Source organism: Mauremys mutica, chromosome 5 (genome assembly GCF_020497125.1).
Source record: "Mauremys mutica isolate MM-2020 ecotype Southern chromosome 5, ASM2049712v1, whole genome shotgun sequence".
NCBI classification, from domain to species: Eukaryota; Metazoa; Chordata; order Testudines; family Geoemydidae; genus Mauremys; species Mauremys mutica.
This window is the reverse complement of record NC_059076.1, coordinates 24,226,381-24,250,303: the sequence shown is the minus strand read 5'-3', so window position 1 is coordinate 24,250,303 and position 23,923 is coordinate 24,226,381. Positions and strand designations below refer to the sequence as shown.

The window sequence follows — 23,923 nt, the reverse complement described above, 5'->3', positions numbered from 1 at the left end:
GGAGGCAATATTTCAGTGAGTTATTACCTAGCTTCAGGAATAATGTGTGCATTTACAAATTAGCGCTACAAATACTACACTAGAGACTTAAGCATCCAAGTATCATGTAAATAAACACTTGCAAATTAATCTGGAAGTTCTCGGACACAAATGGGGAAAATATTATGTAATGTTATCAAAGGTAAGGCAGACATGATTTTTTTTAATCCCCACTCTAAAACAATATAGCTGCATGAGAGCTGTAAAAATTTCCCATTATTTCAGATCACTGTATCCAAAAGTGAATGAAAATATTTTTATTTTGGAGTATGTTTTGCTTTTATATTGCAGGCCTCCTTGAAAAAACAACAAAAAATATATATACTGGCACGATCAATTGAGATGTCTGTGCACGTACACACACCCCGTGTGCCACATCCTGAAAATGGATCTGCTCAGGATTCAGTTTCCACACTTTTTCTGTTATCTCACATGGCCTTTTGTAAAACCTCTCAATTTTCAGTACAGGACAAGCCAGTTCTTAATTGTTTTCATAAAACAACTTCATGATAGGAGAAATCCACCTTTGGTCATGTGCTCCCCCACAAAACCCCGCTCAGTTCTTCAATGTCACCTTCAGCAGGAGAAACAATAGGCTTGTGCCTTTTATACATCATTAAAAAGGCTTAAAGTGTTATAATTTAAAAAACAAAAGGGGTGGGTTTTGCTTACTTGATATAGCCTTAAAAATCAGAAATAGGGCCTGATTATGGCATGGGGCACTATAAGCGAGTGCTCAGGGTCCCAGCTTTTGGACTCCTGTGATTATATCAAAATGTAATTTCTCCTGTTAAAAACAAAAAGTTGCTAGCCATCTTGGCTGTGGAAAAATACTTGAAAGCGTGACCTGAGTGTAATCCATGCAATGATGTCTGCCCAAGTCTGCAGACACCTAAAACAATAGCTCTAAACTGCCTTATGCTCCTCACAGGCATGTAAAGTGCAAGACACAATGTTCAGGGAAGATGAGAAGTCTGTCATCTCCACAGCTGAGGATTGTGTGTGTGGTGGGAAGAGAGTGCAGCAGGCCCGATGTCCACCTAAGCAGATACATTCACTGTTGGGGTGAGTACTGGGGATCCCACTGCTGTCCTTAGGGGAAAAGGGATCCAGGCTACTGCCTTTGATGCTCATGAGGGGAAGGAAGCCCCGTTGCCACTTTTGGCGAGGAGGAGGATGCCTCAAGTCACTGCCTCTCTGGGCAGGAGAGTCGGGTTGCCACTGTCAACCCAAGTAGGGTTGGAGCTATGAAGCTGGTGTGGCACCACCAGAGGCCCTGTATTGTGGCATGCCTACAGCCCCAAAATGCCTTAATCTAACCCTGCCTGGAAGGCTAGTTGGCAGTTACAAACGCTCAAGTTTATCATGCGTATCATGATAGTTGGAGTTTTTCCTAGCGCTCAGACTACTGGAATAATCAGGTTAGTCCCTGATAAACTCAGCTTCCTTTCTAAATAAGTTTCTAGCCCTCCTGGCTATGAAGAAAAAGATTAAAAATGTGAACCCCAAACCCTCTGATACCAGAAGACAAATAAAAAGAACCAAGATTTATTATTTCTTTAATCTCATGATTTTCAAGGCAGTCTTATGATTTTGAGCAGATGGGAGCTCATGATTTTCAAATACTTGAGCTTGAATATATTGAAATTATGACAACAAAAGAGAGAAGAGAGATAAAGCCGAATAACTGAGTAGGGAAGGGATTTTTACTCAGACTACATAAAGCTGCATTTTTTTCCTCAAGCGTGTTAATTCAACTGCCTGATTAACACTTGGCAGAAATAATATGTTTGTTATTACTATAACACCCCTCTCCCTTCAGTTAAGAGGAGAGCTCACAATACGCATCTCATGAAACCCCCAAGAAGTCCTCCAGCAAAACCAGGTAAGAACAGACTTGACACTCCAGATAGTTCTAAGTAAAAAAAAACAACAACAAAAAACAAAAAAACCCTTTTAGACTGTCTTTATAAACATAGAGAAGCAAAAAAATGGTACCAACTCAATATTTTGCAAGCCACCTTTAATTCCCAACTTAAGTCTTGTATTAAATGTGTGGGTTGTTTTTTTTAAATAAACACATGGGAGGGAAAAACACCAGAAAATGCCCAGGTTCCTTTATAGGGACTTTTAACGGAGTTCATGTCTGTTCATTCTGTCTGCTGTACATTTCAGCCTATATCACTTTCCTGTTCATGTTCTGTGGTTCAGTTCTTGATTGCTCATGTACATAGCAGGATAAGTGTCTCTCTTTTTGGTGTGGTCACACACCATATGGGAAGATAGGATGCAAACAATAAATGAAGTGGTAGTTGAATATAGACCCCCAGAGAGAGCCCTGTAAACATGGTGAGGGCTGGAGAAGACTTGGCCTTGAGGTGGATTTTTGATGTGGACTTTTATTACCCTTGAAGGGATGGAGTTTTGGTTTAACTGGAGGGCCAGCCAATGAGAGAGGAAGACTACCGACCAGAGGAGAAACTGAGGCACCGCCACATCATGACAGCAAGAAGCGGTTTCGTAGCCTGCTTCTTGTGGTCTCTGCTTTTCTAGTCTGACCTTCAAGTTCTTTCAATTAGTTTATCAACAATTTCATTGATGATATCCTGTTCAAGCATGATTTAGTGGCTATCTGTTCAAAGACTACATTAATGTCTCTTTGGCTGGATGAGTGCTACAAAATTTTGAGGGCATACGAGGTTATATTGTGTTGCTATTTTTCTTCCGTTTCTCATCTTGTCTTCTGTTTTTATAGTTTTCTTTATACAGTGTCAGTTTCAAGAGTTGCAGATGGCAGTAGTATTCCTGCCAGTTTCAAGTGCAGAATTGCAGAATTGAATATGTGCATGCTCATCTGAGAAAAGTTAGGTGTCTTTCCCCATGAGGAATTTCATCCCTCCTTTCCAGCAAAGAAGCAGCACCACTTAGGAAAGCAATATTCCCTGTGCTGGAGAGACACTGACAACTAACAAATCCCTCTCCTATCTATCGCATAACTCAGCTGGCAATGCTGGAATTAATCCTTAAGCTGAACCTACTGTTCCTTTATGGTTGATAGCCTTTTACCACCAGTTATACGGGATAGTTAGGCATGGCACTTCACAGAAAAGGGCATTATAAATAGTAGCTAGAAGTGGAAAAGATCTATTGCTGCTATTGAGAAAGGATGGTCTTGTAATAAAGAACTGGACTGGGACTCAGAAGATCTGGGTTTTGTTCCTAGCTGTCACTCTCTCTTTGTGCCTCAATTCCCAATCTTCTGCTTGTATGTTCTAACTCTTTCTGCCACGCTTGGTCTGTCTCACCTATTTAGAATGTAAGCGCCTGAGGTTAGGAGCTGTCCAGGGCCGCCCAGAGGATTCCGGGGGCCCGGGGTCTTCGGCAGCGGGGGGCCCTTCCGTTCCGGGACCCGCCGCCGAAGTGCCCCGAATTACCGCCGAAGCGGGACCCGCCGCCGAAGTGCAGCCCAGTCTTCGGCGGTAATTCTGCGGCGGGGGGCCCCTGCCGCGGGTCTTCGGGGCACTTGGGCGGTGGGTCCCAGAACGGAAGGGCCCCCCGCCGCCGAATTACCACCGAAGACCGGGCTGCACTTCGGCGGCGGGTCCCACTCCAGGGGCCCTGAAGACCCACGGCGGGGGCCCCCCACCGCCGAATTACCGCCGAAGACCGGGCTGCACTTCGGCGGCGGGTCCCCGCTCCAGGGGCCCCGAAAAACTCTGGTTGGGGCCCCTGTGGGGCTCAGGGCCTGGGGCAAATTGCCCCTCTTGCCCCCCCCCTCTGGGCGGCCCTGGAGCTGTCTCTTATTATGAACTCAGAGCTGTGGGCCAATGATTTTGGCTAGGGTCTCTAGCTGCTAATGTAATGCAAATAATAAGCAGTATTTGTTCATCAAATCTATCCCACCTTTCCATCCTCATCATGCAGGATATAGTCCCCAGACAGAGGACATATCAGTAATTAAACTGGTACACCATTCTGTCTGAGTTTCCTTTTGTCCTTATAGTCTCTCAGGAGAAAAATATTTCTTTAGCAGAACTCGTTTCCTAGCAACACGGGAACTATTTTATTGGCAGCTATAAAACAGGTAGGAGTATATCACAGAGCTTGTAAATTGCTTGCATTAAATTGCTAGAAAATAAACTAATACTTTATTAACCATAATTTGTGCCCAATAGTTTCTTGGGGACTTTAAATACTAAATTCAGACTCATTTGAGTTGGAAACTAAAGACAAACTCATACCTAATTTTTTTGTCCACTAGCGCCCAAAGGTATTTTTGTACAACATTATTAAATATCGGTTTCCTCCTGTTTGTTTCACACTCACATACAGAGTGCTAAGGGATTACTGGGAGCACATACTTATTACAAAAAGATTTTACTTTGACCAAACTCATATTAAATATACACATTTTGGCCCCAAATTTTAAATCTCAGTTACAGTTGGGGAAGGGAGTGGGAAAGGATGGCTGTCCCCCAGATTCTGATGAACTGCTTTGTCTTTTAATTCCCACTGCTCTATCAGGGAAACTGTAAACTGTCCGTAAACTGGTGATCATGGGCTGTGCCTAGCACACCGGAATTGTCATATCAGTTCAGGCCAGTGGTTTGTCTAGTTCTGTCTCCAACATTGGCCAGTACCAGCTGCTTCTGAGGAAGGTCCAAGAAACCCTTAAGTAATCTTCCCCCAGGGAAAGCTTTTTCCTGACCCCCATTAATAAGGGGTTGGTTTATGCCCTGAAGCACACTTTGCTACAGCAAATATTGAACCCAACTGACCTCATCCGTGCCCTTAGGCCAACAGTCCGCAATACAAATTTGAGGGGAAAGGGGTGCTCGGTTAATATTCAAAGTCAAAGAGGGCAGCTTCTATAGCAGAGACATATCCTTGTTAACAAGAGTGAGGCCCATCTAACCATCTGTTATATTTGGACCTTCCATACCAAAAAAATATTGCTCATGTGGCAAAGAATTTGCACCTGCAGAGGCTGCACAGTGTGCTATAGAAATCCAGAATTATGGTTTGAAAACTAGGCACTGGTGAGCACTCATAAAAAAAATGAATTAGATGGCTATGCTAGTCCTTGAGGAGATTTATTTGTAAAGCTCAATCAGCAGTCATTCCTTCTGGAACCTCACCTTTACTACTTGCAATTATTTTGACATACTTGAGCTTTTTTTTTTTAAATCCATAAAAATAATCTTACCCACAATTTGCATGTATTTTTAGGGTGGTGTAACTGTTTGCAGAGAAATTATTAATGGCATCCTGATCATAGAATGCAGGAGTAACTACTTGTTGTAAAAGCTGAAGCAGCAGTTGTCTCCCCGAAGAGAAGAAAAAGGAAAACAAGAATTCCAGAACATCTGAAACTGCAACCAGAGGTTCACTAGAGTTCAATACCCCCTTGCCTTTATGTCATGCTCACAAAGACCCTCACCAGAAGTGCTGCAAACTTTTTCTTTGGGTGAATGCTAGCGGGAAAGTCCCAAAAGACAGGTATGCTGTCATTTTCCAGGCTGTCCACCAAATGAAGGCTTAGGATGAATAAATACTTGTGTATGTTTTCAAAATATGTGTCCTGCGGTCTCCTAAGTGTTAACTAAACGTACAAGTTTGCTGATGCTGGTACTGAATAGTTCTCAGGGAGAGGTCATAGTTACCAGATTTAAAAGGAAAATGTGACCAGTCTGAGAAGTTGGAGCTCTGGGGCCAGCTGGAGAGTTGCATTGCAGCCTAGGGAATGCCAGAGTTTTTAATATCGATCCCTTGACTCATAAAGCCTAAATCTAAGTGTTAACTAAGAAGTCAGATCCCATGGAGACCCCTATCCCTTCCCAAACAACCTTCCCACCCCCACTTACTGGCTGTTGTCTTCTATGGGAGAGTCCCAGCAATTGCCCCTCCCTGCAGGCAGAGTAGTCCTATCTCCTTTCTGGGCATCTTCAGAAGGATTCTCCTACTTTCTCTCTCCATTGAGGGATGGGGGATTGGCACATCGCTCTCCTCTCTCTCTTGCAGGGGCATCTGGAGACTTATCTCTTGTTGGTCTCTGTCTTTGGAGGTGCAGGGGTGTGTGGTTTCCTGCCTTCCTTCGGGTCCCCTTGTTTGTCCCTATCCTGCAATAATCCCATGTGCTCCCTGCCCATTCTGCAAAGTCCCACCCCCACAAAAATGTATTCATCCTTCCACTCCCCCATTATTGCAGTGTATTTCATGCAATAACAAGCCCCTAAAAGGTCAGGGTCCTGAGCAGAGATGATGCCCTGCAACCAAATTCCCTACCATAGCTGTTGTTCTCTTGCTTGAACAATCAACCTACTAAGGACCTTACCCACCCATAGGATGCATAAAAAATATAAAGAATATAAAAAAAAAAAGCTGGCAGGCAAAGCATCTCTCTCTCTCTCTATATATATATATAGATATCTCATCCAAGGACATTGGCCAGGACTCTTTTTTGGTATAAAGCCAGGACTGATTTAGGGAAACCAAGACTGCTGGCGACTCAGCAAAGAAGCAATCATTTACAGAATTTGCATTACTCAAGCCAGTGGGAAATTCAAGCTCTTTTTTTAATATCAGAAGCTGCCAAAACAGATCTCAGTTCTACACCCATCAGGTCAGAGCCTTAGCTGGTGTAAATTAGTGCAGTGTAAATAACATCAATTTAGATTATATCAATTTAGACCACCTGAGGCTCTGGCCCAGTTAGTTGAATGGGTGCAGTATCAAGTCAATAGAAAGTAATATTCAGAATGAGATCATTGCATCATCATCTCAGTAAACATTGCTCCAATATTTATATTTGGTTGTGGGAATGTTGTCTTAATTTCACTGGAATCACTGCTTATTTACACTGGTATAAGTGAGAGGACAGGCAGGTGAACAGTATTTCTTCTTCTTGATTAGTCTCAGATCAGATGCCACAGTTTCCTCTGAGTCATTTTCCCCTGATGCAGGGGACAGGCTTCCCAAAACAGAACTGAGCTGCTTCAGCAAATGAGGGGAAAGAACCCTCATACAAAACACTAATCAGAGGTGTGCTGCCACCACATACCTATGTCTGAGCTTTGAAAGGCAGAGTGCCACAATCATTTCTTAGTTTTGGATGTGCTCCAGAAAGCAAAAGTGACCACAAAACTCTGTCAGGGTCAGACTCAGTGCAGCTATCAGGGGGTTATAACGGTAGCCAATGAGCATTCATCTTGGGCCTCCAGTGAGAAAAGAACCACAAAAGGGTGCTGGCACCCCCAGGCTTATGGAAGTTCCACTCCCAGAAATTGTGGGACAAGTTAGAGAGATCTGCCACTTCCTTCATCTTGGATTAAAGTCATGAAATCTTAGGGCTGGACATCAGGGACCAGGGATTTATTTAAGGTCAGGCACACATCATCAATAATCACCTTTGAAAGTGCTGGTTTAAAACGGTGCACAATATAACTTAATACAATATAAGGGAAGTGTTTCCATAATAACCCTAGCCCAGAGGCAATTAAATAAGTCACTCAAGGAATCTGACTGCACCTTTTGCACTTAGGCCCATACATGCAATTATTCTGTGCCCAAAGCTGTGATGATGACAGAAAATCACATGCTGATAAATGCAACGTGCTTGGTATATTTTATACGTGAAGGGACTCCGGTGGACACAAATCCCTCTCTAGAGCCTGGGAACACAGACAATTGAATGAGCCAGAGAAGAATCTGACCATTTCCTTTGCAATGAGGGCCAAATATGCAATGACTTTGTGAATTATATAAGAAAAAAAATTGTTTAAGTCTGCAGCCAGCCAACATATCTAACTTTTCTAAGAGCACATGGGCAGGCTCTTAGACTGTATAAAAAGCTTTTTTATACACTCTAAAATTCATTGATCCAGTTTTCTTCTTACCTCTCCCTACATACACTGCTGCATCTTCTTGAAAGATTTAAAATCCTACTGGCCTAAATTCTGCAAACCCTCCTGCTGATTATGGAATAGAAACAATCCCAGGCGACCAATCACAGCTAATCAAAACACTTAAGATTTTGAATAGAGATTACTGAATACTCTCTCAGTGAACTGTTCACAGTTAGCTCCTACAACTTAAAAAGACCCCACTGGGTAGATATGAATAATGAGGAAATATGAGGAGCTCACAATCCGCTCAGACATTCCATGAGCAAAAAAAGATGCTGAATTCATCAAGAAAATTATTTACTCTGCTGTAATAGTGAAAAACATTTATAGGGCCTTCTTTTTGTGACCACATCTGCATCTGCAATTTGCCTAATTGCTCACAAACTGCACAATTTGCTCACATAAATGCCCCAAAGTGTGGTAACTTCATGACACAAAATTTGTATACACAAAAAGGAGGCCCTTTATAAATTTACTATAAAATATATGTGCCATTATTACCATAATGTTCAGTGACAGTAATAAACCTTTTAATCATATTTTTGCTTAATCCTAAACCTCATACCACTTCAATAGCTTTGTTGGAATATTGTTTTGGTTTGTTTAGTGATTAATAAGACTGCAGAAGAAAAATGGCTTCCTGCTTTCCTTTTTGGTCAAAAATGGAATCCCACAGAAATGAAAATCTTTGATGTAATGGAAAGTTTTTGCCATTTAAATCAACTGATAAAATATTCTGTTTTTCTTCTCTTGAACTTTGCCCATATGAACTGTCAGGCTTCCTATCTTTTCTGTTAGAGATTAGTGTACAATTTCTTATTTCCTGTATTCAGTTGCTTTATTTTGTAACTCCTGTTGCACACTACTTCATCTTCCCTTGTATTTTCCTGCAGAATGGGAGCTGCGGGCAGCCGTGCCTGCAGACAGTCAATGTAAACAAACTGTCTCTTGTACCACCAGTGGATTACCCTGACAGTAACTTTTTTGCGAGGATAGCTCAGTGGTTAGAGCATTGGCCTGCTAAACCCAGGGTTGTGAGTTCAATCCTTGAGGGGGCCACTTAGGGATATGGGGCAAAATCAGTACTTGGTCTTGCTAGTGAAGGCAGGGGGCTGGACTCAGTGACCTTTCAGGGTCCCTTCCAGTTCTGTGAGATAGGTATCTCTCTCTCTCTCTATATATATATATATAATTTTATTTAAACCAGTAGAATACTGTAAATGGGAATATGGTATGTGAGTATTTGCACCTATGTACTTAATTTAATGCGTAGTTGATAATGGAGAGACAAGGTGGGTGAGGTAATATCTTTTATTGGCCCAGCTTCTGTTTGTGAGAGAGACACCTTTCGAGCTATACAGAGCATCAAGCTCAGTACTGCCATTGAGCCCACCTAGACTAGAATTTAAAGTTGTGTTGTTAGAATGTTAGCTAACTTTCTAAATAACATGCTTGAAAAGTCTAGCGTAGACAGGGCAGTGTAGCCTTTAACATGTGCTAAGCTGGCTGAGTTAAAGCCTTGGCGCTCCCATAGGCTTTACGTGTCCAGCTCAGCATGTGGGAAAGGCAGCGTGCCTTTTCACGTGTGTTAGCCGACATGTTCTAACAACACACCTACAGATCCCAGTCTAGACAAGGCCTTAGGACAGTGGTGAGCAACCTGCAGCCCACGGGCCACACGCAGCCCGTCAGGGTAATCCGCTGGTGGCTTGTTTACACTGACCGTCCGCAGGTACAGCCGCTCGCAGCTCCCAGTGGCTGCGGTTCGCCATTCCCGGCCAATGGGAGCGGCGGGCGGCCGTGCCTATTGACAGGCAATGTAAACAAACGGTCTTGCGTCCCACCAGTGGATTACCGTGACGGGTCACAGGTCGCCCACCACTGCCTTATGGGCTACCTGAAGTATCTGGAGTGAATCCGTATGGGAATAAGCTGTTCCTATATATGGCACCTTTATACTGGTATAACTGCAGTCACACAGCAGGATTATACCATTTTAATTATCCCGGGATAGTTAATGTTGTACAATGTTTGTTTTTAGAGAACCCCCAAGTCTTTTTCTGTTAGTGTAAACTGCTGTAATCCAAAGTACCACTGGGTGGAAGTAGTGCTTGCTTTCCTGCACAAACAATGAAAATACCATCATGTGCATGACCTTTGGTAAACTCATTTTATTTTGAGAGAGGCTTCTGCCAGGCAGATTTCATCACACGCTCTGCTTTCATCAAGGATTGATCTCTGGGAACAAAGCATTTCCAGAGCCGTGTGGCACTAGGAGGCTCTGCACATGGAGCGATTGAGGGCAGTCCTTGGCCCTCAAGACAAGAATTCTGTTTGCAAGCGCTCTGGCAACTGAGCTGAATGTAATTAGAGTTGATTCCCATCGGTATCCTTTGTAGTGAAATGCCAAAAGAAACATTCTATGTTCTTTGTTTTAAATCTGTCTATTAGGTATTGAGCTAAATTCTAGCACTGAGCTGAATGTTTTAAATTACCACTGGAACAGAGACAGTGAGGTGTCTGGCTATGAGAAAAGAGTGCGTGTAGGAGAAATATTTTCTTTAGCTGGTATGCCATTCACATTTTCCAGTGCCACTGTGGTAAATGGCTTCATGTTCCCTCCTGAGAATTAGCACTGGTCTAATAACCCATTCGGGGGTTCAAGTATTATATTTCACTACACTCCTGGTGTATGTAAAACTGCTTTATACTTGTCTGTGCTTACTTGAATTACTGTTGCATTGTTTGTTTACTCAGTTATGTTAAGTCCTTCTGGAGTTCTCATGAGATAATTTGGGCTGTGTTTTTCAAAATCAGCACCTACAGGACACACCCAAGTTAGGCTTCATCTGCAGTTGGAGCTGGGAGTGTGATTCCCGGCTTGATTAGCCATATTCATGCCTGCTCTCATCAAGCTGGTGCACTAAATATAGGAGTGTGGCAGCTGTAGCACGGGCAGTGGTGGCACAGGTTAGCCGCCCAGATTATGTATCAACAGAGTCCAGGTGAGTTTGTATTTGGTGCAGCTAGCCAGTGCTCTGGTTCACTACTAGCCTTGCTACCATGGCTACACATCTGTTTTTAGCATGCTTACTGAATGCCAGCTAGTGCAAGTATGTCTACGTGAGCTGGGAATCACACCCCTAGCTCCGAATGTAGATGTAGCATTAGCCTGTAAACTCTTCAGGGAAGAGAGTGTCCCTTATTGTGTGTTTGTATACAGTGCTTAGCACAAACCCACTCCCTGATTTGATGGTCTTTAAGCACTACCACAATACAAATATTTAATAATGATGCATTTGTATAGCCGAGTATGCAAATGAGGGAATCACACACATACAAATGGCCATTTTGTGCTTTTCAATGTCCATTTGGTTTGCCCATTTGCCTGTTGGCACGACCACACCCAGTTTGAAATTGCAACACTTATATGGTGCTGTACATTTCTATGGGACATCCAGACACATTAGGTACATCCTTTTAGCTCCTGACAAACTGACAGTGCAGCTCTTGGTGTCACAAAGTTTGCAGTGAGTATGTGTGACGGAGTATGTGGCCTGGGGAGGCCACTCAATTAGGGTGTACTGCAAAGAATGAGGCAAACAATCCCCAAAGCTGGTGGATATTCCAATACTTAGATTTACCAAACCAGCACAAAACAGCTTCTATAATACCTCACTGGTCACCCAGAAGCCAGCAACACAGTTCCCTTAAATAATGACAGGTTTCAGAGTAGCAGCCGTGTTAGTCTGTATCCGCAAAAAGAACAGGAGTACTTGTGGCACCTTAAAGACTAACAAATTTATTTCAGCATGAGCTTTCGTGAGCTACAGCTCACTTCTTCGGATGTTCCATTCTATGCATCCGAAGAAGTGAGCTGCAGCTCACGAAAGCTCATTCTAAAATAAATTTGTTAGTCTTTAAGGTGCCACAAGTACTCCTGTTCTTTTTGCAGTTCCCTTAAAGTAACCCAGCCTCAGGCCTCCACCCAGACACCCAAGTCAAATATGATGAGGATTACTGGAAATCTTATTCATCATATAAAAAAGTTCTACCAATCCCAAAGGATCAGACACATTACCTCCCAGGTCAATGAATATTCTAGATCTTATCTAAATACACACTTATAGCCAATTCTTATTAAACTAAAATTTATTGAAAAAGAGCATTGGTTAAAAGATCAGTATACATCCAGACACGAGTACAATTCTCGAGATTCAGATTCAGAGCAGAGATGGTGAGCTCTGTAGTTGCAAAAAGTTCTTTCATAATTAATCCGTGGGTTATAGAACAATTTTCATATTCAAGCTTAGAACTGGGATCTCAGCCTTACGACTTAAGCTTCGCCTGCATGAAGCATCAAGCACGTCTGAGATGACAGGATCAGGACCCAAGGTCTTTTATACAGTTTTCTAGCAGTTACTTGAGATAAGGTCCTGGGTGAACAATAGGCTTTTGATGTAACCTTCTGTTTCCTAAACGTCACTGTAATTAGCTATATGGATTAATATAAGATAATTTATCCATTAAGTTTATCACAAACTTTAAAGAGACATTATTGCACCCAAGATTCATCTAAATGGTAATATTCCCTTTTGATCTCCGAATCAATAGCTATAGTGACAGACAGGAGCTGTCTGTTTACATGGCTAGCATCTAAGATATAAGTAAACACACACATTTAGTATCACCTCTAATTCTCTAACAACACAGGTTTGCACTTCAAAGTTCTAGCCTATCTAGCACGGACTGGCCCTAAATACCATTCAGATACTTTCTAACATGTCTCTAAAGGTTGCCTTTGGGTTATTTAGCCTGCAAGCTGCTTAACACTTTCTTGCCACGTGTCACACTTTGTATAAGATCCGTTGCAATTATACAACAGTGGTAGCAACAATGAGCTGCATCATTATATTTTAGTTAGCCAGTGCCACAGTATGGAAGCCTCAAAGCTTAACAAGTAGCCAGTTTAGCAACTGTTGTAACTAAACAAGAAACTAAATATAAGAGTTCCAAAGCTGGCCATAAAACCATGTGTTTGCAAATCCTTATCCTACCTATATCTATCTAAACTAAAGATTTTATACAGCCACCCATCACCATAGTATATGAGCACCTGCTACGTAAAATCAATAGCAATTGCAAAATCCCTAATGGCCTTCATAGACCCTCTGGCACTTCTCCCCTCTTGGTGTAGTATTTAATATATACGCGCTGCTCTGGGCTATTCCATTTTAAAACTCATTGACCTTTTTAAGCGTACAAGGGGATAGGCTGTGTTCCTGAGTCACAAGCATGGCCAAGAAAAGCATTAGCAAAGAAAACCCAAGAAGACTATGAATTTACTTGACACTTATTCTCCAAAGCTTCGAGAGCTTGACCACAGGGAGGCTGCTCCCATTCTCTCCCTCCCTTCTGGTTGCAGCATGGGGAGGTCCTAGACACAGCCATTCAAGCTGGTCTGTCAGTGACTGCCTCTCTCTATCTATGAAAGCGTTGCCTGGTGACGCTCCACAAAGCCCATTATTACATCAGCAAAGGAGATGTCAGGGATCGGTGTGTGTGCTGGCATGTGGTTGCCTTATGTTTCCCTAAGGCTTGGAGTGAAATGCATCCCCTAAAGTAAACCAAAGGAGGCTCCAGGATCAGGAACAACACTGCCTATGTGGTGCTCTATTTGTGGATGAGTGTGTGAGTAAGCAACAAACACAAAAATTAATTGCAAAGAGACAAAACAGGTAGCTGGTGTCACAGTGAAGAGGGATCCGTTAGCTGCATTAGCAGTTTACTCAGTGGGAAGTTTAAACGCAGTTGCAGCAGGGTCGTGCAGCCTTATTTTTATTAACTATTTACATCTTCTCTAAAAATCCTCACAGGAAGGCTGTGGGGTGTTGAAATGAGCAGGTTAAGGGGTCAGTGGCTTTGTGATCTACAGCTTTCTTGCAGTCCCAAGCTTCAGCTGCAAGTTTACTCCATAATTTGTACTCTATTTATTATTACTCCCGTAAGCCCTTAATACGGTCAAGTCAAAAGTTAATTTAAATAATTCTTGTGGGTCATTTTGTAGGAGTGAGGCTCAGGACTGAGACTAAGAGGGAGTTGGGTTGTTGGAAACACTTTTGATATTATATCGGGAGGGGGTAATTAAAAAAATGAAAAATAGGTCAGTTTCAAGCCCTGCAAAATGAAATTAATGGACATTTAAAAATATTTCATGACATTTATTATTTTTGTTTTCATTTTTCAGCCGGCTCTGCTGACCTGTGAGAGGGCAGGGCAGTGAGTCCAGTCAAGGTAGAGGATCCTATAGCAACAGAAACACTCTCCAGTTGCTCTCAATGGAATGGTTTATACTTGTTCTTTTGTTTTCTTTAATATAAAATAAGTCATCTAGACCGAAAGGGCCTGATCCAAAGCTCATTGAAGCCAATCATCAAGTCCATGGGGCCGGATGCGCTGCATCCGAGGGTGCTAAAGGAGTTGGCAGATGTGATTGCAGAGCCATTGGCCATTGTCTTGAAAACTCATGGCGATCGGGGGAGGTACCGGATGACTGGAAAAATGTAGAGCCCATCTTTAAAAAAGGGAAGGAGGAGGATCCAGGGAACAACAGGCCAGTCAGCCTAACCTCAGTCCCTGGAAAAATCATGGAGCAGGTCCTCAAGGCATCAATTCTGAAGCACTTAGAGGAGAGGAAAGTGATCAAGAACAGCCAGCATGGATTCATCAAGGGCAAGTCATGCCTGACTAACCTAATTGCCTTCTAGGATGAGGTAACTGGCTCTGTGGATGAGGGGAAAGCAGTGGACGTGTTATTTCTTGACTTTAGCAAAGCTTTTGATATGGTCTCCCACAGTATTCTTGCCAGCAAGTTAAAGAAGTATGGGCTGGATGAATGGACTATAAGGTGGATAAAAAGCTGGCTAGATCACCGGGCTCAACGGGTAGTGATCAATGGCTCCATGTCTAGTTGGCAGCCGGTATCAAGCAGAGTGCCCCAAGGGTCAGTCCTGGGGCTGGTTTTGTTCAATACCTTCATTAATGATCTGGAGGATGGCGTGGACTGCACTTTCAGCAAGTTTGCAGATGACACTAAACTGGGAGGAGTGGTAGATATGCTGGAGGGTAGGGATAGGATACAGAGGGACCTAGACAAATTAGAGGATTCGGCCAAAAGAAACCTGATGAGGTTCAACAAGGACAAGTGCAGAGTCTTGCACTTAGGAAGGAAGAATCCCATGCACTGCTACAGACTAGGGACCGAATGGCTACGCAGCAATTCTGCAGAAAAGGACCTAGGGGTTACAGTGGATGAGAAGCTGGATATGAGTCAACAGTGTGCCCTACGGCATTTTGGGCTGTATAAGTAGGGGCAATGCCAGCAGATCGAGGGATGTGATCATTCCCCTCCATTTGGCATTGGAGTACTGTGTCCAGTTTTGGGCCCCACCCTACAAGAAGGATGTGGAAAAATTGGAAAGAGTCCAGCAGAGGTCAACAAAAATTATTAGAGTGCTGGAGCACATGAGTTATGAGGAGAGACTGAGGGAACTGGAATTGTTTAGTTTGCAGAAGAGAAGAATGAGGGGGGATTTGATAGCTGCTTTCAACTACCTGCAAGAGGGTTCCAGAAAGGATGGATCTAGACTGTTCTCAGTGGTACCACATGACAGAACAAGGAATAATGGTCTCAAGTTGCAATGTGGGAGGTTTAGGTTGGGTATTAGGAAACACTATTTCACTAGGAGGGTGGTGAAGCACTGGAATGGGTTACCTAGGGAGGTGGTAGAATCTTCTTCCTTAGAGGTTTTTAAGGTCAGGCTTGACAAAGCCCTGGCTGGGATGATTTAGTTGGGGATTGGTCCTGCTTTGAGCAGGGGGTTGGACTAGATGACCTCGTGAGGTCCCTTCCAGCCCTGATATTCTATGATTCAATAGAATGGACTCCCATTGACTTCAGTTGGCTTTGGATCAGGGCCAAATGGCAGGTTTTGCTTTATGTGCATGGAAATGGTAAGAGTAAAATTGAAACAGGGGTTGGAGACTTTGTTCATTCTACTCTTTTTCATCTCTTCAAAATCAAATAATCCAAAAACTGCAGGCAAGACTGACAAATACAACTCTGTTAATTCCTGGAGCAGGTTTTCCTTTTGTTTACATTTAATTCTTCCACTTAATGCACTGCCAGTAAATGCCCAGGTGGAATGGGGTTTCCTGGCTAACGATCTCTTATGTTACAGGTGAAGAGGGAGCAAAAGAGGATCGTGTGCGTCTGTTTCTGACATGTCTGTGTAAGTGAACTGCATCCACTGATCTACCATGGAATATGATTTTCACAGAAAGAGGACAGTAAAATCGGTCTTACAAGCAAGCTGTTATAAAGTGTAAGTGCTAGTTACTACATCCCATGATCAATACACACACTATTTTTTATACAAATATAGATATATACAATATAACAGAACATATATATATATACACACACAATATTATTAAGAGATGGGGACTGGACAGTCCCTGCTCCAAAGATTTTAGTGTAAATAGACAAAGGGTGGGAGGGGATCTGAGGCACATGGAGGGGAAATGCCTTGCCCATGGTCACACAGGCGATGTCTACACTGCAATAAAAGACCCGTGGCATGGCCACAGCTGGGGGAGGGGCTCAGAGCACAGGCTCGAATGGCTACACTGCTCTTTTTAAACCCGCAGCCTGAGCCAGCTGCAAGATTCAGTGTCGTGAGTTTTGTATCGGAGTGTAGCCCTGACAGAGCTAAGGGCTGGTTTACACTGTGGGAGGGGGGGTTGATGTAAGATACACAATAGACTATGAGAATAGCGTAGCTGAAGTCGACGTATCTTATTTCGACTTACCTCCCTGTCCTCACAGTGCGGGATCGACGGCCGCGGCTCCCCCGTCGACTCTGCTTCCGCCTCTCACCCTGGTGGAGTTCTGGAGTCAATGGGGAGCACGGTGGGGATCGATTTATCACGTCTAGATGAGATGCGATAAATTGATCCCCGATAGATCGATCTCTACCCGCCGATCCAGCGGGTAGCGTTGATGTACCCAAAGACTAGAACTTAGGTTACCTGACACCAGGTATAGTGTCCTGCCCACTAGACTATTGTGCCTCTTAACAGTTCTTCAGCCTTTTAAAAGTGGATTAAGTGCTTGTGAAAAGTACCAGATTGCTGGCACTGGGAAATAGAGTCCTCTGTCCACAGAACCAGGTGCTGAATGGATACTGGCTTCCTTAGCTCACACACACAGCCATGTACACCATGCACTTTGTTTTGGACTTAAAATTCAAGCCAAGTGGGAAGAAAGTATGTACTGGATTGTAACTTACTGCAGGTAAGGGGATATAAGAAATTCCAGCTTATATATTTTGTATTGATTGATAAAAAAATGTATAATGACATAAAACAAAAGGCACCAATATAAACACAAGAGAGCAGAGTTAAGGCTGAGCTTTGAACTTCAATCTTGCATTTCCTGATCTGAGTGCCCGAGTTCTCAACCTTAACATTTAATTATTAGCCCTTGTTTTTAGGGTTGCTCCCCTGTTACTCACAGTTAATTTTAGAGAGCGTCTTTCATACAAGGGAAGAAATGGGACAAATCACACAATGTAGATGCTTTTGCCTTTTACATGTTTTCATCGTTTCTCTTGCTAACAAATTATTTGCATGTATTAAGACGTCAACCTTCTCCTAACTGGCCCTGCAGCAAAATCCTAAGCAATGGCTGGAGTGAGCCTCCCTCACCTGCTCCTCTTCTACCAGCCTGAAATAGGATAAGGATGGAAACTGCTGTAGCCACTTCCCTGCCTCTGCTCTGAAGCAGGTGGATCGGTGTGTGGATGAATACACCTTCCCCAACTTACTCCTGACCTTAAAGGAAGGATGGTCCAGTGGTTAGGGTACTAGCCTGTGACTCAGGAGGATGCAGGTTTGTTTTCTGGTCTCCTACAGACTTCCTGTGCAGACCTGGGCCCCACATCCCCAAACTGCAGAATGGGGATAATAATATTTCCTCCTCATGGGATGTTGTGAGAATAAGTATATTAAAAAAATTGTGGGGCAATCAGACACTACAGCAGGGGTCGGCAACCTTTCAGAAGTGGTGTACCGAGTCTTCATTTAGTCACTCTAATTTAAGGTTTCGCGTGCCGGTCATACATTTTAACGTTTTTAGAAGGTCTCTTTCTATAAGTCTATAATATATAACTAAACTCTTCTTGTATGTAAAGTAAATAAGGTTTTTAAAAAGTTTAAGAAGCTTCATTTAAAATTAAATTAAAATGCAGAGTTCCCCGAACTGGTGGCCAGGACCCGGGCAGTGAGTGCCACTGAAAATGAGCTTGCGTGCCGCCTTCAGCACCCGTGCCATAGGTTGCCTACCCCTGCACTACAGTAATGAAGAGCTTATAAGATAGACAGACATACCTGTCCCCCTAAGCCCTACAATGTGGGAACAATTAAAGAGCCCCCCTCCCCAGCATATAGATGAGCTGTTCTGCACATGAATGGCTCCAACCCCTGAATCCTGCCTCCTGTATCTGATGGAAACTTAGGCTGAATGTGAGGGTCCCCAGTGTCAACATGGGCTGTACTTTTCTTTTTGTGTTTAGGAACAAACCAACACACGCTGGTATCATCCGCCATCATATATTTTCATAGGTCCCTGCTAATAGGGCCAAAAAAAGCGTGGCTTTGGAGGGAAATTTTCCATCTTCTCACTGTTCAATGAAGGAACAAAACAGGGCTAAATGACTGTCAGGAATTCTATTTACCTGTCATAAATAATACAGACTAAATTACGCCTGACTTTCTCAGATTGTGTTTTTCTATTAATCATGGCATGAATGAGGGAACAAATTAACTGAGAGCGTGACTGAGTGATCACACTCGTTTTGAAGCCTTTCTTTCAAATTTTTTTAAATTCTTCTAACCTTTTTCAGTATGCTTATATTTTTATACAAGACTACAGACACTCCCTCTGGTGGCCAAAATAACACCTATCCACAGACAAACCTGGGTGTCATTTGAAATCGCTGGCCTTGCTATAGAAAATGTTCCACAAGTGACCTGAACACTCTGTGGCTTTTATGTTTTCATTGCTGTACAAGCCACTCATTCATGACATTTTTGTTGTCACAGGGCAGATGCTGCAGAACTTGCTTTGCTGACAAGGCGTTTGTGCCAGGAAATGGGACAGACAAACCTGAATCTCCTTCAAGACATCCCTTTGTGTCACACTTTAACTCTGCGGCCAGCTGTCACTGTTGAAAGCAAGCTGATCCCATCAGTACAGAGTAAGTTTTCTTCCTGCTTTTATTGCTTTTTTTTTTATTCAATGTGCTATTTTGAGTGGGAATTGAAATGGCAAAACTAGCTAAATTGCAAGTAACGTTCTTAGCTCCGCTTTTAAATTTAAAACAAGGGAGGCAAGTAGTCTGCACCCTGCTCAGAAAATCATGAAGAAAAAGCTACTTCACAAGACAGAGGATAAAATGTGAGTTCTAGCAGATGTTGCCCCTTCCCCCACAACATTGTAGGGTTGTTTAATAATATACATTTTGTTTCATGAACAGTGTGACCCGTTTCCCTCAAAGTCAGCATATGTCTTAAAATCGTCACTGCACCTCTGTTCAACAGCAAGTTGTTTAGGAACCTGATTTTCACTTGGTCAAGCAGTTAACTTCTTTCAGGATTGAAAGGTTTTACATTTACCATTGTTATCTGTCTTGTGAAGTGCCTTCCAGTCTCCTTGATTTGGTGAATTTCAGCAATAATGGTCTCTCAGACCCTTGCCACTGACTGCCTTTGCGGTCTTGAGCAAGTCACTTAACATCTGTAAAATGAGGATACTACTTACCTGCATCGGGGGGGGGGGGCAGGGTCGGGGATTACTTAATGTTTGTAAAGTACTTTGAAGATGAAAGTACTAAATAATAATACCGCCTAGCTCTTATATAGTGCTTTTTATCAGTAGATCTCAAAGTGCTTTACAAAGGAGGTCAATAGCAGTCTCTCAATTTTATAGATGGGGAAACTGAGGCACAGGGATGGGGAGTGACTTGCCCAGGGTTATCCAGCAGGCCAGTGGGAGAGCCAGAAATAGAATTCAGGTCTTCTGAGTCTCAGACCAGTACACTATCCGAAATGCTAAGACACCAGAGGGAGGGGAAATAGAGGGATGGGGTTTTAAATTATTTTAAAGATTTAAATTATTACATTGATTACATTTAAAAGTTAATTATATTAGAAAGGCTTGACTGACAACCCATGCCAAGCTCATGCTCAGTCCAGCTAAGGGGAGTGGAGGCCAAATCTGAGCCATCTCAATTTTGTTAGTTAAATCTTCTAAAAATAGTGTTAGAAAAATGAGTGATGGAAAAAAATATCAAATTGAAACTGATCTCAGAAGGAGTGTTAGCTGTGTGGATATGGCTACCCCATGTACATCCATACTTTTTAATAACCAGTCATTGCTCCTTCTTGTAATGAAAATCCTCAAAGAGAGCTGATTAAAAATATTCAAATGGATAAAATAGCCAACAGTATGAATGGGCGTGGCATTCTATTTTACCTGAGAGAACCCAAAATTGGGGTTTATATTAAATACAAGTTGTGCCTTAAGGAGATTTCAGTACATTTTTCTCTCTCGCTCTTCATAGCATTGGAGGCTGAAAGGATGTTTGAATCCAAAAGATTGAATAAGATTGACCTTGAAAACAAGACTGCTCAGCAAACTGAGTCTGACCTGAAGGGCAAGAGAATTGGTGCAAGAAGGCCAGTTCCACCCTTCTGATGGCCTCATGCCTGGCCCAGATCTTTGAAGCCCTGGCTCCAGTCTCACTCAGGCCTCTTAGTTAGAACGTCTGCCAGTGCCAACAGTGCAAATCGTGGCCTCACTTTGCGCCATTGTAACAGATCATCGCCAGCAAACAACGACCTTCAGAAAAATTCTGCTGTGAGTAAGGACTTCAAGAACTGGCCCATTACTGCCAGGAATCCTCATGACTCAACACTTACCTGCCTAGCAAGGATGGGCTGCCACAGCTCGGTTTGTAATACACAGAAAAGCTGGATGTAGGAGATGACTAGGTCATGAATAAATTCCATCCTTGTGCCAGTCCCTTCACAACCATTTTACATTGTTTCTATTATAAAGCTCCCAGGGTGAATATCCTAATGCATCACGAATGGGCTAAGTTCACGATCGACAGAAAAGAAACAAGTTTATGAATCAATCATTTAAAAGGGAATTAGATGCCTAAATACCTTTGAGGATCTGAGCCTTTGTACTTTTAGATATTTTTTCCAATTCTAGAAGAAATAATGAAGCTAACAGCCACGTTACCAGTATTTTCTTGAGATGTAAAATTAATTGTACATTTATTTTTTTAATTTTTGGTAACAAATCGGGTGGGATGGGGTGGGGTAAGAAAAATATCTTGGAAAAACATTCAGAGCCCAAAACAAGGTTATAAAGTATCATATAGAACAGGGGTGGGCAAACTTTTTGGCCTGAAGGCCACATCGGGGTTCCGAAACTGTATGAAGGGCCGGCTAGGGAAGGCTGTGCCTCCCTAAACAGCTTGGCTCCCATCCCATATCCGCCCCCTCTCCCTTCCCGCCCCCTGACTGTCCCCCTCAGAATCCCCGATCCATCCAACCCCCCCCGCTCCTTGTCCCCTGACCTCCCCGGGACCCTGCCCCTTATCCAACTCCCCCTGCTCCCTGTCCCCTGACTGCCCTGACCCCTATCCACACTCCCACTCCCTGACAGGCTCGTAGGACTCCGACGCCTATCCAACCCCCTCATCCCCTGACCTCCCCACCCCCCATCCAGCCCCCCCGCTCCCTGTTCCCTGATTGTCCCCCAGTACCCCCTGCCCCTTATCCAATACCCCTGCTTCCCACCCCCTTAACATGCTGCTCAGAGCAGCAGGACTGGCAGCCGCGCTGCCCAGCCAGAGCCAGCCACACCGCTATGCTGCCCGGCAGGAGCTCACAGCCCTGCTGCCCAGAGCACTGGCGGCATGGTGAGCTGCGGCTGCGGGGGGAGGAGGGCAGTAGGGGAAGGGCTGGGGGCTAGCCGGGAGCTCAAGGGCCAGGCAGAACATTTCTGTGGGCCGGATGTGGCCTGCAGGCCGTAGTTCGCCCACCTCTGATCTAGAAAATGAGATTGTATATGATGTGTTTGTAACTGAGAGGGTACGTCTTCACTACCCACCGTATCGGCGGGTAGCAATCGATTTCTCGGGGATCGATATATCGTGTCTCATCTAGACGCGATATATCGATCCCCGAACGCGCTCCTGTCGACTCCGTAACTCCATCAACCCGAACGGTGGTAGCGGAGTCGACATGGAGAGCCGCGGACATCGATCCCGCGCCGTGAGGACGGTAGGTAATTCGATATAAGATACTTCGACTTCAGCTACGTTATTCACGTAGCTGAAGTTGCGTATCTTATATCGATTTTCCCCCGTAGTGTAGACCTGCCCAGAGTTTTAGAAAAGGATTCAATTCTCAAGAGTATGTTAATTTTGATTTGGAGAAAGGCCTTAAGTGTATCTTTTTGGCCTGATTCAGGAAAGCAATTCTATTCAGCACGGTACTTAGCAGGTATGCAAGTGCTTTCCTGAATTGGAGGTTCTCTCTGAGGTTTGCAATAATTTGATGAAATCTTATTTTTTCACTGCTTAAAGGGACACTGCCAAGATAAAAAAAAAAAGACCAAATTCTGTTCTTAGTTAAATCAGTGTCGAATCAGAGTAACTCCATTGACTTAACATGACTGTAAAAGCAGCACTTTGCAATTGAAGTGATTTGTTCTTTGGGCCAAATTCTGCTGTCACAGTCTAAATCTAGAATAACTTCATTAGTTACTATGATTTGACATTGTTGAATTGAGGGAGCATTTGACTCAGGCAATGGGATCAGCTGAATAGCAAGGTGCCATTTTTAGAGCCCCCAATCCAAGTTTAATTTAAGACATGTGAGTTTCTGTGTGTCCTGTTTAAAAAAAATAAGCAAGCCCAAATGTTGGGTCTAACTTAAAAGTGACAGTGTAGTCAATTTGTAATCATACTCTCTCAGATTGGGGTAATTATTAAACAGAACATCTCTCATGCTTCTTAGTTTTCCTCTCAAGATTTCACTAAGAAAGCCATCTAACCTCACTAAAATCAATAGGACTCAATCTATTGACTTCACTGAGGTTTGGATCAAGCCCTAAAGGCCTACTGCGGTCCCTAAATTCCATCTTCAGACATGCAGCAGCACCATATTGGTAGAGAGAGTAGGATGCTTTGTTCTTTTGATTTGGGTTTTTTATCCCCCTTCTGCCATGTGCTCTAAGCTGCAACCTCAGCTGATGGGAGGAGTCCCTTTGCATGACTCCCCTTCACCGGGAGGCAAGCCGAGCAATAAGAGTATTTAGTCCTTTTGTTGATGTTTTATCCATCCAGATGTAGGAAGTTTCCAGTTGTAAGATCCAGCCCTATCCCATCTCCTTCAGGGCGGGGGCGTAACAGTTTCTGTAGGAGAGCTGCTCCTCACACTAATTACCCTCCTCTCCTGTATGGCGAATAAACTGCGCGGCAAGCAGCCTTTTAAAGCTTTTTTAAAAGTAGGTTGCGCAACCAGGAGCCAATCACGCTCACTGGTGGGAAATTAAAAAAACACACAAAAACAAACAAACAAAAAAGCAGAAGCCCATTCCCCATGGGCAATCCCCAGAACAAGCAACAGGCCACTTAAATAAATGAATAGGCAATTACGACACAACGAAGCCTAATTAGGCTTGCTGGGTGCCACCCTGGCAGCCTTCACCTCAGTACCATCATTTTATTTCCTAACAAGCCCCAAATGCTGCATCCATTGGTTAAGTCAAAACAGTAACTAGCATTTTTGCTGACTCTATTCATTTGCTTTACATTAACTACACGGCCCATTGACAACTC

General features: G+C 43.3%; 1 protein-coding gene across 2 annotated transcripts; it reads left to right on the top strand.

The window, feature by feature from the left end:
* Positions 1-13,469: 13,469 nt before the first annotated feature.
* On the top strand, positions 13,470-21,103 carry C5H4orf36 (chromosome 5 C4orf36 homolog). Of its 2 annotated transcripts, XM_045019424.1 has the most exons (5): positions 13,470-13,634; positions 14,191-14,237; positions 16,184-16,327; positions 19,107-19,261; positions 20,627-21,103. In XM_045019424.1, exons 3-5 carry the CDS (start codon positions 16,263-16,265, stop codon positions 20,758-20,760), a joined length of 354 nt encoding a protein of 117 aa, XP_044875359.1. In that variant the 5' UTR covers positions 13,470-13,634; positions 14,191-14,237; positions 16,184-16,262; the 3' UTR covers positions 20,761-21,103. The 2 variants fall into 2 exon arrangements, with proteins under 2 accessions (XP_044875359.1, XP_044875360.1); XM_045019425.1 differs by lacking the exon at positions 14,191-14,237.
* The last annotated feature ends 2,820 nt before the right edge of the window (positions 21,104-23,923 follow it).

Coding starts and splice junctions, on each gene's coding strand:
- C5H4orf36 (XM_045019425.1), top strand. CDS start 16,263: ATGGAATATGATTTTCACAGAAAGAGGACAGTAAAATCGGTCTTACAA. Junction 16,328..19,106: donor CAAGCAAGCTGTTATAAAGT/GTAAGTGCTAGT, acceptor TTGTTGTCACAG/GGCAGATGCTGCAGAACTTG. Junction 19,262..20,626: donor GCTGATCCCATCAGTACAGA/GTAAGTTTTCTT, acceptor CGCTCTTCATAG/CATTGGAGGCTGAAAGGATG.